The sequence below is a fragment of the Microcaecilia unicolor genome, chromosome 12, assembly GCF_901765095.1.
Source record: "Microcaecilia unicolor chromosome 12, aMicUni1.1, whole genome shotgun sequence".
NCBI classification, from domain to species: Eukaryota; Metazoa; Chordata; class Amphibia; order Gymnophiona; family Siphonopidae; genus Microcaecilia; species Microcaecilia unicolor.
Window position 1 is genome coordinate 102,201,792 of NC_044042.1, and position 14,863 is coordinate 102,216,654.

The 14,863-nt window shown below is 46.7% G+C and overlaps 1 protein-coding gene across 1 annotated transcript in view; it reads left to right on the top strand.

Moving 5' to 3' along the window:
- Window positions 1-14,863, top strand: part of LOC115481407 (vasoactive intestinal polypeptide receptor 1-like) — a 141,053-nt gene that overhangs the window by 105,273 nt on the left and 20,917 nt on the right. Inside the window, exons 8-11 of the mRNA XM_030220494.1 lie at window positions 3,660-3,813; window positions 4,452-4,512; window positions 6,922-6,988; window positions 12,952-13,043. Coding sequence (XP_030076354.1) covers window positions 3,660-3,813; window positions 4,452-4,512; window positions 6,922-6,988; window positions 12,952-13,043 — 374 coding nt within the window. The remainder of the gene's footprint in view (window positions 1-3,659; window positions 3,814-4,451; window positions 4,513-6,921; window positions 6,989-12,951; window positions 13,044-14,863) is intronic.

The window sequence follows — 14,863 nt, forward strand, 5'->3', positions numbered from 1 at the left end:
GGGAGGCGGGGATAGTGCTGGACAGACTTATACGGTCTGTGCCAGAGCCGGTGGTGGGAGGCGGGCAGGGGCGTATCTGAACTGCGGCGGTAGGGGGGGCCAGGGCCAGAGTGAGGGGGCACATTATAGCCCCCCCCCCCGCCGCCGCCGCCATTGCCGATCCCCCTCCCCCCAGCCGCTACCATTGCCAACCCTCCCCCTCCGTTGCTCGCTTACCTTCGCTGGCGGGGGACCCCAACCCCCGCCAGCCGAGGTCCGCGTCCTCCTGCCGCTGCCGGCTGCCTTTGGTGCTTTCATTTGTCCATTGAAGCTGGCGCCAACTAAAGTTTCTTTTGACTCTGACGTCGCTGCACGTTGTACGTGCAGGACGTCAGACTCAGAAAATGTTTCTGAGTCTGACGTCCTGCACGTACAACGTGCAGCGACGTCAGACTCAAAAGAAACTTTCATCGGCGCCAGCTTCAATGGACAAATGAAAGCACCAGAGGCAGCCGGCAGCGGCAGGAGGACGCGGACCTCGGCTGGCGGGGGTTGGGGTCCCCCGCCAGCGAAGGTAGGCGAGCAACGGAGGGGGAGGGTTGGCAGCGGTAGGGGGGTCCAGGGCGAAATCTGCGGGGGCCCAGGCCCCTGAGGCCCCACGCAGATACGCCCCTGGAGGCGGGGATAGTGCTGGGCAGACTTATAGGGTCTGTGCCAGAGCCGGTGGTTGGGAGGCGGGGCTGGTGGTTGGGAGGCAGGGATAGTGCTGGGCAGACTTATAGGGTCTGTGCCAGAGCCAATGGTGGGAGGCGGGACTGGAGGTTGGGAGGCGGGGATAGTGCTGGCCAGACTTATACGGTCTGTGCCAGAGCCGGTGGTGGGAGGCGGGGCTGGTGGTTGGGAGGCGGGGATAGTGCTGGGCAGACTTATACGGTCTGTGCCAGAGCCGGTGGTGGGAGGTGGGTATAGTGCTGGGCAGACTTATAGGGTCTGTGCCAGAGCCGGTGGTTGGGAGGCGGGGCTGGTGGTTGGGAGGCAGGGATAGTGCTGGGCAGACTTATAGGGTCTGTGGCAGAGCCGGTGGTGGGAGGTGGGGCTGGTGGTTGGGAGGTGGGGATAGTGCTGGGCAGACTTATACGGTCTGTGCCCTGAAGAGCACAGGTACAAATCAAAGTAGGGTATACACAAAAAGTAGCACATATGAGTTTGTCTTGTTGGGCAAACTGGATGGACCGTGCAGGTCTTTTTTCTGCCGTCATCTACTATGTTACTATGTTAGTATGTATATGCATGAGAGACATTGCATGCCTATTATCTCCATTGTATGCAAATATCTCTCATACATGTGCATTAGGGGTATCCTGAAAACCTGACCTGTTAGTAACTCTGAAAGACTGGGAGTGAAGATCAAGAAACTAAATTGTGATGTTTCACTGCAAAAAAAAAGATGATGATGTAGGGAAGTTGAAGAGTGATAAATGCAAAACATCTGTGGTAACAGCTGGGGCACTTTCAGCACATATGTTTTGGGGGTGGGGGGAGGAGGAGGTGCCATATAGCAGGAGCGTAGCCAGACACCCAATTTTGGGTGGGCCTGGGCTCAAGATGAGTGGGCAGAACTCCGCCCTGTCCCACAAGTGATTTGGTCTCTCCCTCTCTCGCCTGCATGCCATATGGTTTCAAAAACATTCCCCCCCCCCCCCCCGCATACCTTTTAAATAGCAGATTTTCATCAGCAGCGAGCAGCAACTAATACACACTGCTCATGTTGGCCCCACAGCCTTCCCTCTGATGCAACTTCCTTTTTACATCAGATGAAAGGCTGTGGGGCCAGTGCGAAAAGTATGTATCAGTTGCTGCTCACTGCAGGCGAAGATCTGCTATTTACAAGGTATGCAGGAGGAACAGTTGCTGGGAGTTTTCGGCTGGTGGGGCTTTGGCATCCCTGCCAGCCACATCATAGGTGTGCTACTACTGGATGTGCCTGAGCCCAAAGTGAGTGGGCCTGGGCCCACCCTTGGCTATGCCACTGCCATATAGTTAACACAATTGCACAGTAGATAACGTAGAATGCAGTTAATGACATATTTAGAGGTGTAGCTAGCAGTTGATGTGTGGTGAATAACCCCACAGTAACGTCAAATTCACAGTCCCTGTCTGTTCCCTCCTCCAATGCAGGAATTAGCACAAGGCATTAAGTGTTAACATGGCACTGCACTGTTAGTACATGGTCAGGTCAATATTCAAAATGATATAACTGTCCAGAAATGGCTCCCAGCCAGTTACATTTCCTGTTGGCAGCTGATCGCTAATTTTCAGCAGAACTTGATTGGCTAGCACCACTGAAAGTAACTGGTTAGTGCCGAACTGAAAACTGGCTCTTTTGGGGGTGTTGTGAGGCCAGTCAAGTCCGATATTCAGCACTTAACCGGCCAGGCAACACTTATGTACTTATTTAATGTCTGTGAAAAATGGAAGATAAAATATTAAGAATGTACTCCGGGAAGTATAAGGGAGTTTTAGGCTCAAGGAAAGAACTGGAACAGGATGTAGGGAGTCTTTTATAAAGGTACGCAGGCATTTTTAGCACGCACTAAAAATGAGAGCATGCTAACCATGTATATTCCTATGAGCATCTACATGGATAGAGCACGCTAATTAGTGATGCTTGTCAAGTAGTTATCAGAAACATAAGATGCCAAACCCTACTGTGAATCATTATTCAATCATTTCTCCGCTTCTGCACTACAAAAAGTCAGAGAATTAGGAATAGTATATCCTATTCAAAGTGTATATTATATTCAAAAAAGAGGAAACGTTGAGCTTAATATGGGTCCCAGTGCTGTGTAACCAAAAGCAGCTTTATTAACGCTGACCCATGTATCCAAGTTATCATATGCTCAAAAAAACCCTCTGCTGTAAGAATGTTACTCAATTTTGCATAAACATTCCTAAAACATAGGAGCCCTTTTACTAAGCTGTGTTAAGCAGCTAACATGGGATCTACCGCATGGAAGGCTTTAATGCAAACCCACACTACAGTCTTCTGGTTAAAAAGGCAGCCTCTGCAGTAAACATCCCGCATTAGTCGCTACTGCGCACTGTCGCAACTGCCCACAGCACAGCTGCATTTACTGCAACCTCAAAAACCAGGGTCTGCAGTGGTGCTGCATCCTGCACTGCTGATCCCTTTTGCTGACGCTCCCCAACACCACAGTGCCCTGGAACTCCTCCCTCTCAGCCCCCCCCCCCCCCCCCCACAAAGGGCTCTTAAACCCCTCCCTAACACTACAAAAAGCCATGGAACTCCTCCTTCTCCCCCCCCTCCCACACACCACAAAGTGCTCTTTGTAAACTGATAATGGTTCCAAGACTGACCCCAAACTAGATAAAAGAGATTGACGTGGATGGTGGGGTTGAGATAGATTTATGAATCTTTGGAACTATATAGATGGATGAGATTTAAAGAAAAATGTAAACTCCTTTTCAGTGATTAATGCCTTGAAAAGGGTTTCCTCTGAAATAGTTTTCGCTTCTGACTGTACCTATTCTGTTAGATCCTTCTCCAATAAACAATACAAATTTGTATCTCTCACTTAACCATATATTTCAGTTCATTAATGCAGCATGAGCAGCTTTGCCAACTTTAAACAATAAACGTGACCTGTTGTGTTTTCTAGGTAAACTGCAAAGCAGTGGTCGTGTTTTTCCAGTATTCAGTTCTGGCAAACTTTTCCTGGCTGCTGGTGGAAGGGATGTATCTTCAGACCCTCCTCATCTTCACTTTCATTTCCGATAAGCAGTACTTCTGGTGGTACATCTTCATTGGTTGGGGTTAGTGTCACAGCATAGAACCTGGGTCGAATGCTCATGGTTTATCAATTCTCACAGTCTTTGTTTTTAACAATGAAAGATTTAAAAGGAGTGAAGACCTTTGTCTTTTCTAATTGTGGTTCTACTGGATAGTCCTGGGAGGCAGTGTGGGCGGCTTTGCCTGTCTTTGTGTTGGGATGGTGATCTTCTGGTCTTACAATTGTTTACCACTCTCTACGGATTGCTGCTCCTGTTGCTACTGCTCCCGACTAGTGCTTTGACAACTGATTCACACCGTTTGCTGATCATCGTTCTGTATTGATGGTGCTACACTTGTTTCCTTACTTTGGATTCATTGGCTGTTATTCCCATGTTATCAACCCACTCAAATTGCTTTGACGCCTGAGGCAGACTCTTGCTGTACTGAAACACAGGACTGTGTCAAGTCTATTTGTGATTAGATATCAATTCTTTTCATTGCATATATAAAGTATCCTTGTGTTGGAACTCAATTGGTCTTGAACTTCCGGTCTAGTCATTTAAGGTCTTGTTCTTTCCTCTCAAGTTTTGTAGTTCTATTTTGTTTTATGTTGATTTGTTTTTGTAACTTGTATTGATTTGGCGGTATATTTACAAAGGCACCTTTTGTTCTCTTTCAGGTACCCCGATGCTCACGATCCTGGTATGGATTGTTACCAGGCTTCAGTATGATGACATTGGGTAGGAAACTTGCAGTTTTAACAGACTTGTCATAGCTTATTTGGATAAATGCATCTGCTCACTACATACACCCAACGTGCTCACACCAGCTTCAAAATACCGCACATGTTGATACTCAAACGTTTGAGGTATTTCAGAGCAGTCTATACCAGTCTTGCTCCCCAAATAAGAGCCAAACGTATTATTTTACAGCTGTTGGTTAATAAAGTCTTTGCTGTGTATAATCATTGCTCTCATTATTAGCAGAAGACTGATTCTACTTTCATCCAGTTCATTTCTACAGGGAACTGTCTCTTGGCATCTGTAGCTCATTACATGTTTCTGCTACAATGTATGTCATGATATTACATAGGGGCCTTTTACTAAGCTGTGTTAAGCAACTAGTACAGGTTTTACTGCCTGTTAAACATTAGACTGAGTTTCTGTACTTATATGAAAACATTAGTGTAGGCCAGCAGTGTAGCCAGACAAAGTATTTTGGGTTGGTTTGAGCCCAAATTTGGTGGGCATACAATCCCCCCCCCCCCACATGCTTACTGCAGCTGCCCCACATACAATCTCCCCCCCCCCTCCCCCACGCACGTGTGGTTTTTGCCCCTGCTCCGCACTACCGACCTCAAAGAATAAAATAAATACTTGAGCTGACAGGGGATCCTCAAGTCCCGCCAGCTGAACATGTCCTCCAGCGGCCAGAACAAGTGATTTTCCTACCTGCTACAGCTGGCAGCACTTCCCACCATTTGCTGCCGTGCTGGGCTCTCTCCTCCTTTTCAGGCATGCACCAAAAACAACAATACGCATGAGGGTGTGTGTGTGTGGGGGGGGGGGGGGGGGGGGGGTTGGTACTGCAGCAACTTGTGGAAAGCACTGCCAGCTAGGACAATCACTTGTTCTGACTGCCGAAAGACATCTTGAGCTGGTGGGGCTTAGGGATCCCCGCCATTCATAAGGGTGTCAGAATTTTCAGATGGACCTGAGTCGAGACTGGGTGGGCCCCTGGTGCAGGTCCATGCATGGGAGCCAACTTTTCAAAATTATTAGTGGTGCTAAACCCAGTGGAAATAACCCCTCCCTGGACATATACAAGGAATTTTCTGAACATTGGGGGCGTTCAAGCACCCACAGAGCCGGCTCCTATGGGTCCATGCTAATATAAGTACATAAGTAATGCCATACTGGGAAAAGACCAAGGGTCCATCGAGCCCAGCATCCTGTCCACGACAGCGGCCAAATCCAGGCCAAGGGCACCTGGCAAGCTTCCCAAACGTACAAACATTCTATACATGCATTAAAACAGCCAGTGTGGACTTTTGTGGAGACAGTGGTTCTTCACTGAAGGCTCAAGCCTTTGAACCTAGTTATTTATTTATTGGGATGAGTTATTCTTTTCCAGGGTGAAGCCTCCCTTAACTTTAAGTTAGTGTCTTATGTGAAGTGCATGTGAAAGTCAGAAATTTTGCCCACCCCCTTTTGACTGACTGTAAAGTAATAAGTGAACTCAGGAGCTGGAGCTACAAACCAAAAAAGAGAACGTAAAGCATCAAAACTAGAGGAGAAGGTATTGGGGGATAATTTTCTTGACTATTTAACAAAGTAATGTCTATTGTTTTATGCTAAATTTTAAAAAGCTATAGCACATATTTGAATTTACAAAATCTTTTATTTTATATTTTATTTATGCACTTTTAACATATTGTACCCCAATATTAAGTGCCTGGCCATATCCGGGCACTGGCACTGAGTATTGGAAGATAAGTTTGGGCTGCCTGGCCCAATATTCAGTCAGGCCTGCATAAGGCAGTTATGGGGGCCCCAGCTGAATAACGGGCTGGGACTTGCATAACCTTCTAAAAAAAAAATTCCCCTGAGCCCCCTCCTACCCCCTTTCTCATCCTCTTCCCCCAGCCCACAGCAAGACCCCCCCACAGAAGACACACTCCCCATGTAGTACCGTGAGCCAAGAAGTCATGGCAGCCATTTTAGAACAGAACCGCCGGGGCCAGGAATGAGGGGACTTTTCTCCAGCCCCTGAGCCCGCTGGACCACAAGGGATACTAGTAGACCCTGTTCTGCCCACTTTTTGGTTGGGTGGTCTGTGTGGATATTTAGTGGCACTCTCCGGTCAGGCAGCGAGAACTTAGGCAGCAGGAAGCAATTTAAGTGGGCATTAGAGGCTCTCATCCACTTAAATCGCTTTGCATAGCGGCCCCATGGTGGGGATGGAAAAGAATTGAGTGTGGATGGAGACCAGATCATATCCCCATGCACACCTCCAGTTTATCTGTCCTTCAGTCCCGTATGCCTTCTCTCTGACCTTCCTGGTAATGCTGCTTTAATCAGAATGAAGGTGAAATGGGTTGGGGCTCATAGCATGTTAACAGCGTCCTTTTGGCTCACTTTTTCCCTTAGGTGCTGGGATGACTATGAAAACATTTACTGGTGGATTATCAAGGCCCCTATTCTGTTTGCAATACTTGTAAGTATTTTCAATTTTTAAGCAAGGCTAATGCAGATCTTGTGTTATTGCTGCAAGAAAAGATTTGCAGGAAAAGGGTACACTATCCCCTTAATTCTTTATAGCGCGTCACAAGTTAGGCGCCAATTAGGAGTAAACAGTAGTTAGCCCCCAGATTCTATATATACACCAAACTTTTCCCTTCCCATCTCAGACACCCTGAAAATTCTCGGAGTTACTTTTGTGACTCCCTGTACCACCATTTGCGCCTCGCAGAGAAGGAATTGTGTATTCCTCAGTGTTTTTTCTCCCAGTGTGTTAACCACCCAAACACTGAATATACCTTTGGAAGACTCCTGAAGAAGGCGCTACGGCGCCGAAACACGGCTGTGTTGAGTCAACCATTTGCAATAAATACCATTGTTTAATTAAATTACACGTCTCCCCCATTGTTTGGATAGAGCCTATCTTCCCCACCCCTTCTTTATGTTCTCAACTAGTAAAAAAAGGCCCATTTCGCTATGAAATGAAACGGGCGCTAGCAAGGTTATCCCCCACTCCAACGCTCTCTCCCTCTGTCCCCTCCAAGTCCCATGGCCCCCTTTCTTCCCTTCCGATTTCCAAGCCCACCCCCCCATGATGCCTCCACCCACAGCCCTCCCCTACACTGGCCCCGCCCATCTCCCTACGTGCACATCGCCCCCCTCCAAAATCGCCAACCCCCCTCTCACCGTGGTCCTGGCGGCAGCAGTGAAGAGCCTCGTGAGTCTGCTGCCTTCCTTTCTCTTCGCTCTCAGCTCTGAGCCTCTGACGCTGGTCCCGCCCTCATTTCCTGTTTTCTGCAAGGGCGGGACCAGCGTCAGAGGCTCAGAGCTGAGAGCGAAGAGAAAGGAAGGCAGCAGACTCACGAGGCTCTTCACTGCTGCCGCAGGGACCATGGTGAGAGGGGGGTTGGCGATTTTGGAGGGGGGGGGGGGCGACGTGCACGTAGGGACGTCTGTGTCCGCTCCCGCTGTTCTTCAAGTGTCTCACTGGGATCGTAACCCCCTCCTGACGTCAGGCAAGCAGGGTTCTACTGCTGGCCAGTGATGTCAGCAGGTGGTTACGATCCCAGTGAGACACTTTCGCGAACGTTGACCTAGCAAATTATTATATTAGATGTAACACCAATCTGTATTCTTTTCCCTCTGGAATGGTGCATGCCATAACGGAGCATTGTAAGTCACATTGAGCCTGCAAATAGGTGAGAAAATGTGGGATAAAAATGCAACAAATCTACTATAATAAAACGCACCCTCAACGTTCTGAGGACACTGACGTCACTGCAGGCACTCACACACAGGTTCGTAACTTCATGGTGGTGAAGCCACAACACTCACCATGTCTGCAGGTCCCGCCCTCGCTTCACACATGATGACGTCGAGGGCGGGACACGAAAAAAGGCAAATCAACGAACAGAGAGCAGTAGTTTCCCTACTCCTCCCCTTCCAACAAATCACAGCTGCAAACGCCAACGTGACCAGCACCCCAGCCCCTTTCAACACATCACCCCGCCCCTTTGAAAGTACCGGCCCACCCCCGGTAACATACTCTTCCCCTCAACACCTTCCCACCCCCCTGTCACCTCCCATCCCCTTACGCCAATATCCCTGCTGATCTAGCGGTACCTGTTCGCTTGGGCAGGAACAAAGGAAACCCCGCTATCCTGCCCAGAGCGCTGCTGCTAGCTGCCCGGCTGCATCGTGTCTGAGTCCGGCTCTCGGCGAATCAAAATGGCCGCCGAGAGTTGAAGCTGCCTCGCGAGACTTTAACTCACGGCGGCCATTTTTAAACGCCGACAGCCGGACTCCAACACGATGCAGCAAGGAACTAAGCAGCACCGCTATGGGCAGGAAAGAGGGGGCTCTTTCTTTCCTGCCCCGACTGAACAGGTACCTCTAGACCACCAGGGAGACAAGCGTAAGGGGAGAGGAAGGGAGTCCGGTGCCGGCTAGGGCCCGTTTCCTCATCGCCAGAAATGGGCCTTTCCCACTAGTAAATAAATAAAATAATAAATAAATATAACATGCCTAGAGCTCTCCGCTGAAATTCAAGCTGATTTTATAACATTTTGTTGGTGAAAATGGATGCATGTAGCTTTAGGCACTGAGATATATAGAATCTCCCCCTAGGTGACTAACTGCACTTAGGCAGTATTCTATAACTTAGCATCTAAGCAGTTTCATTTCAGGATTTACTATCCCGCCCATCATAAAAGCATGTCTAGGTGGCTTACAGTCTAATAATTAAAGAAAAGGAAGGAAATCGTAACGTACGGAAGGAAGGTGTTGCGTAGGGAGAGGGAGATAGGAAAGGAGAGCTGAAGCTGTTCCGTGGGTCCAAAAGGTTCCATCTCCACGGATTGTATTAGCAGGATTAGGAATACGCATCAGAGAAAATAAACGTTTTAAAGTTTTGGAGAGATGTCTGTTGCTGAAGAGACTGGGGTAGCTTGTTCCAATGTTCAGGACCCTGAACTGAGAAGACTGTCTTCCTGGTATGTTGATGGATTATCTCCCGGAAAGATGGTACTATCAGTAAATTTTGAAAAGAATGATTGCAATGTTCTTGTATTTGAATATGGGGTTAACATACGAGAGAGACAGGGTGGTTCACCAGACAGATGGATTTTAAAGACCAAGACTAAAATCTTCTAGATAATACGGAGGGGCGGGGAGAGCCAATTGCCAGTTTTCAATAGTGGAGTAGCATGATTGAATTTTTTTGCAGTGATAAGTTTAATTGCGGTATTCTGAACACGGCAGCCAGACTAATATTCAGAAAACCAAAATATGAAAGTGCGACACCCCTACGAGAGAAATTACACTGGCTCCCACTCAAAGAACGAATCACGTTCAAAGTATGCACCCTAGTTCATAAAATTATCCATGGAGATGCCCCAGCCTACATGTCAGACCTAACAGACCTGCCACCCAGGAATGCAAAAGAATCTTCTCGAACATTCCTTAATCTTCATTTTCCCAACTGCAAAGGTCTGAAATACAAACTAATGCACGCCTCTACCTTCTCTTATTTGAGCACGCAACTCTGGAACGTGTTACCACGCAATTTGAAAGCGACCAACGAACTGGCCAACTTCCGTAAATTACTAAAGACTCATCTCTTTGAAAAAATATACCACAAAGATCAATACATGTAAAAATCTCTAAATATACCCAGAAACTTCGTAACGCGTCTAATGTCTTATAATGTCTTCTGCTATACCACTATCTGTATTCCTAATGTATGTTAATGTGTTCTGCAAAACCACTATCTAATATTTCATGACCATGTAACCCAAAACCCTTCTGTAAAATCAAATGTATATCCTCCTCAATTCCAGTATCCATGATGTATTGTAAGCCACATTGAGCCTGCAAAGAGGTGGGAAAACGTGGGATACAAATGCAACAAATAAACTATTTATAGGCACCTAATATCAGGTGTTTTGAGACCTATATAGAGAGAATTATAGAGAGAATTATTATATTATATATAGAGAGATAGGCTGCAGAGAATACCTTCTCCTGCTTTAGACTTAGCCTGGCCTCAGAATGACATCCTATAGTATATCTCCTATCAAACTGAGCTCTCTTTTTCATCAAGCACTGCCATTTCCTCCCCTCACCCTCCCCACTGACAGTTTGAACTTCGTGGGTGTGGCTTGGATCTCTTTCAGGGAGAGAAAACTAACAACTTATAGCAGCAGCTTCAGAGAGCATTTTCCATCTCACAGATAGGCTGCAGAGAATACCTTCTCCTGCTTTAGACTTAGCCTGGCCTCAGAATGACATCCTATAGTATATCTCCTATCACCTTCTCCCACTACTCCAACCAGAGTTACACCTAATCACACTGACCACCCTTCAACATCTTCTGTCCTTCTGTGACTGTTCTCTTGTGCTTGACTGCTAAATATTTTAAATTTAAATGCTTTACTTTTTGTCTATTAGATTGTAAGCTCTTTGAGCAGGGACTGTCTTTCTTCTGTGTTTGTACAGCGCTGCGTACACTTTGTAGCGCTCTAGAAATGTTAAATAGTAGTAGTAGTAGAATTACAGTAGTCAAGTTTGCTGATAAAAGAGCAGATGAGTATATTTATTGCAGGTGGGTCAATAAAAGCATAAATTGAACAGATTTGTCGTATTCTATAGAAACATTAACATGTGTACCTTGGAGGAAGGAGAAACAGGGGTGACATGATACAGACGTTCAAATATTTGAAAGGTATTAATCCGCATACGAACCTTTTCCGGAGACGGGTGGTAGAACAAGAGGACGTGAATTGAGGTTGAAGGGGGGCAGACTCAGGATAATGTCAGGAAGTATTTTTTCATGGACAGGGTGGTGGATACGTGGAATGCCCTCCCGCGGGAGGTGGTGGAGATGAAAACGGGAATGGAATTCAAACATGCGTGGGATAAACACAAAGGAATCCTGTTTAGAAGGAATGGATCTATGGAATCGTAGCGGACATTGGGTGGCAACGCCGGTATTTGGAGAATAAAACTGGTGCAGGGTGGACTTCTATGGTCTGTGCCTTGAGAAAGGCAGGGACAAATCAAACTCAGATATACATATAAAGTATTACATACCATGTAAAATGAGTTTATCATGTTGGGCAGACTGGATGGACCGTTCAGGTATTTATCTGCCGTCATTTACTATGTTACTATGAATTGCAGTAGAAATGTGTGACTGAAATCTGTCCAGGTCTGTTGTGTTGTGCTTCAAACTGTGTGGGACACTGTAGTGCTGCAGAGCTCAAAACATGGCACAAGAAAGCTAGCCATTAGTGGAGGACGATGTACTGCTATAGTGCTACTGTCCTCCTCCTCCTTCTAATGAGCCCAGATGGATCAACATAGTAATATTTTAACATAGTAGATGACGGCAGAAAAAGACCTGCACGGTCCATCCAGTCTGCCCAACAAGATAACTCATATGTGCTACTTTTTGTGTATATCTTACCTTGATTTGTAATTGTCATTTTCAGGGCATAGACCATATAAATCTGGCCAGCACTATCCCCGCCTCCCAACCACCAGTCCCGCTTCCCACCACCGGCTCTGGCACAGACCGTACAAGTCTGCCCAGCACTATCCCCGCCTCCCAACCACCAGCCCCACCTCTCGATCTTGACTAAGCTCCTGAGGATCCATTCCTTCAGCACAGGATTCCTTTATGCTTATCCCACGCATGTTTGAATTCCGTTACCGTTTTCATTTCCACCACCTCCCGCGGGAGGGCATTCCAAGCATCCACCACTCTCTCCGTGAAAAAATACTTCCTGACATTTTTCTTGAGTCTGCCCCCCTTCAATCTCATTTCATGTCCTCTCGTTCTACCATCTTCCCATCTCCGGAAAAAGGTTCGTTTGCGGATTAATACCTTTCAGATATTTGAACATCTGTATCATATCACCCGTTTCTCCTTTCCTCATACGTCTTGTAACGCAAATCCCGTACCATTCTCGTAGCTTTTCTTTGCACAACACCAGGAGGATAGAAGAGTCATCATTTCTGCTACTATCCCCAGCCATGCCTCCATCACAAAAAGCTGGTACAGGCTGAATGAAGAGGCTGAGCGAGCTGGAAACAGCCTATACGCCATGTATGACCCCCATGCTCTAGACCCCAGTTGGTCTCTGGTTTTTGGCTTACTTCTCTGTAACTAGACATCACTTGTGGTTATCCCAGGCTTGAACTATGTTATTGTTTTGTTTCTATCAACTCTCCTCTAAGCTGTTCCACGTATCCAATATCCCTTCCATGAAGTCCTACTTTCTAATGTAATTCCTGAATCTAAACCTCTGAATCTTTTGTTTTAGATAATAACTTGCATGTATTATACATCCCTCTTCTTTCTTCTCTCCTCAAGGACACACAGGCCCACGTTAATGTTCTTTGAACGCAATATAATAGAGTTGCTGCTCTGCTTCCCAGGTGAACTTCTTCATCTTTTTGAACGTTATCAGAATTTTAGTACAGAAGATCCGCTGCCCTGACATCGGCACCAATTACAAGCAGCAGTACATGTAAGTATGGTTGCATGGTTACATACTGAGAGGGCAGATGGATTCTGTTGTGTGCATAAAGTGCATTGCCTTTCTCAATAGTTAACCAAACATAGCAGACTCCACGTGCAGGGGGTTGTACTATGCATGTAGTTTGAGGTGAAACACTACATATAGAGTAGGAAAACACAAATCTCTTAATGCATTACCGCCTAATTAGTTAAGAACACAGTCTTTGCCATACTGAGATAGGATACTGGGTTTGATGGACCTTCAGTCTATTTCCAACAGTGGCCAATCCAGCTCACAAGTACCTGGCAAGATCCCAAAACAATCAAACATATAAATGGCGAGTGTCGTACTCACTCGCAAATGCGCAGTAGAGACCCTCTCTGCCCCGCCCCCACGTCAATACGTGATGATGGGGGCGGAACAGAGAGGATCTGTACTGCGCATTTGCGAGGGACGAAACCGTCGTTGCTAACGCTCCCCCACCCTCCACCCGGCCGGGCCCTCGCTCCGCTATTGAAACAGCGAGGGAACGCAGCACACAGCTCTGCTGAGCTGCCGTCCTTCCTTCTTCTTCTCTGCCTGTGTCCCGCCCTTGACGACGTTACATCACACGAGGGCGGGACACAGGCAGAGAAGAAGAAGGAAGGCCAACGGCAGCTCAGCAGAGCAGAGCTGTGTGCTGCGTTCCCTCACTGTTTCAATAGCGGAGCGAGGGCCCGGGCTGGATAGAGGGGTGGCGGCGACTCGGGGGGGGGGGCGAGCTCGGCGGCGGGGGGGGGGCCTTGCAGTGGCGACGGGAAGGGGCTTTCAACCCCCTCCTTTCCTATACTAGCCCGTTTTTACGGGCTCAGTGGCTAGTACAATATATTTTATGCTGCTTATCTTAGAAATAAGCAGTGGATTTTTCCATTTTAATAATTGCTTATGCAGTTTTTTTTTTTAGGAAGCTATCCAAACCTTTTTTAAACCCCACTAAGCTAACCGCCTTTACCACATTCTCTGGCAACAAATTCCAGAGTTTAATTACACATTGAGTGAAGAAATATTTTCTCCAATTTGTTTTAAATTTACTACTTTGTAGATTCATTACGTGCCCCCTATTCCTAGTATTTTTGAAAGACTAAACAAGCGAGTCACGTCTACCCGTTCAACTCCACACATTATTTTATATACCTCTGTAAGAAATCCAGCTGCTTATGGTTGGAGACATAGGCACATACCAAACAACATTTAAAAGTGCCCACCGTTACTTCCACCTCCACCACCTGCCCAGAGTCATCCTTCCAGGAATGCAGGACTCAACCTTTAAACTTTTTATGTAGCATAATGATCACCCCAGCACTGTTAGTGGTCCCAAAGGAATGAAAAACTTTCCCTACCCAGGGTACCCGAAAAAATCCACTATCCGAAGCCACCAGGTGAGTCTCCTGTATGAAGAAAATATCAGATGCCATGTTACTCATCAAAACTCTATTCCTCTTACGTGGCCCCTTCATGCCTCTAACATTATAAGATGTCAAAGTAAACAAAACCTCCCCCTTGTTGATGTAAAATCAGCATATAGAAAATTAAAGTGATAAATGAAAACCAACTGAAATTTATCAAAATAAAATAGTCCTAGAGGAAAAGTAGGGATACATGTCAGAAATAATGCAAAACGCCACGAGAGGATTGTAAAATATACAAGTGGAGTGGAGGAGTGGCCTAGTGGTTAGAGCACCAGTCTTGCAATCCAGAGGTGACCGGTTCAAATCCCACTGCTGCTCCTTGTGATCTTGGGCAAGTCACTTAACCCTCCATTGCCTCAGGTACAAACTCAGATTGTGAGC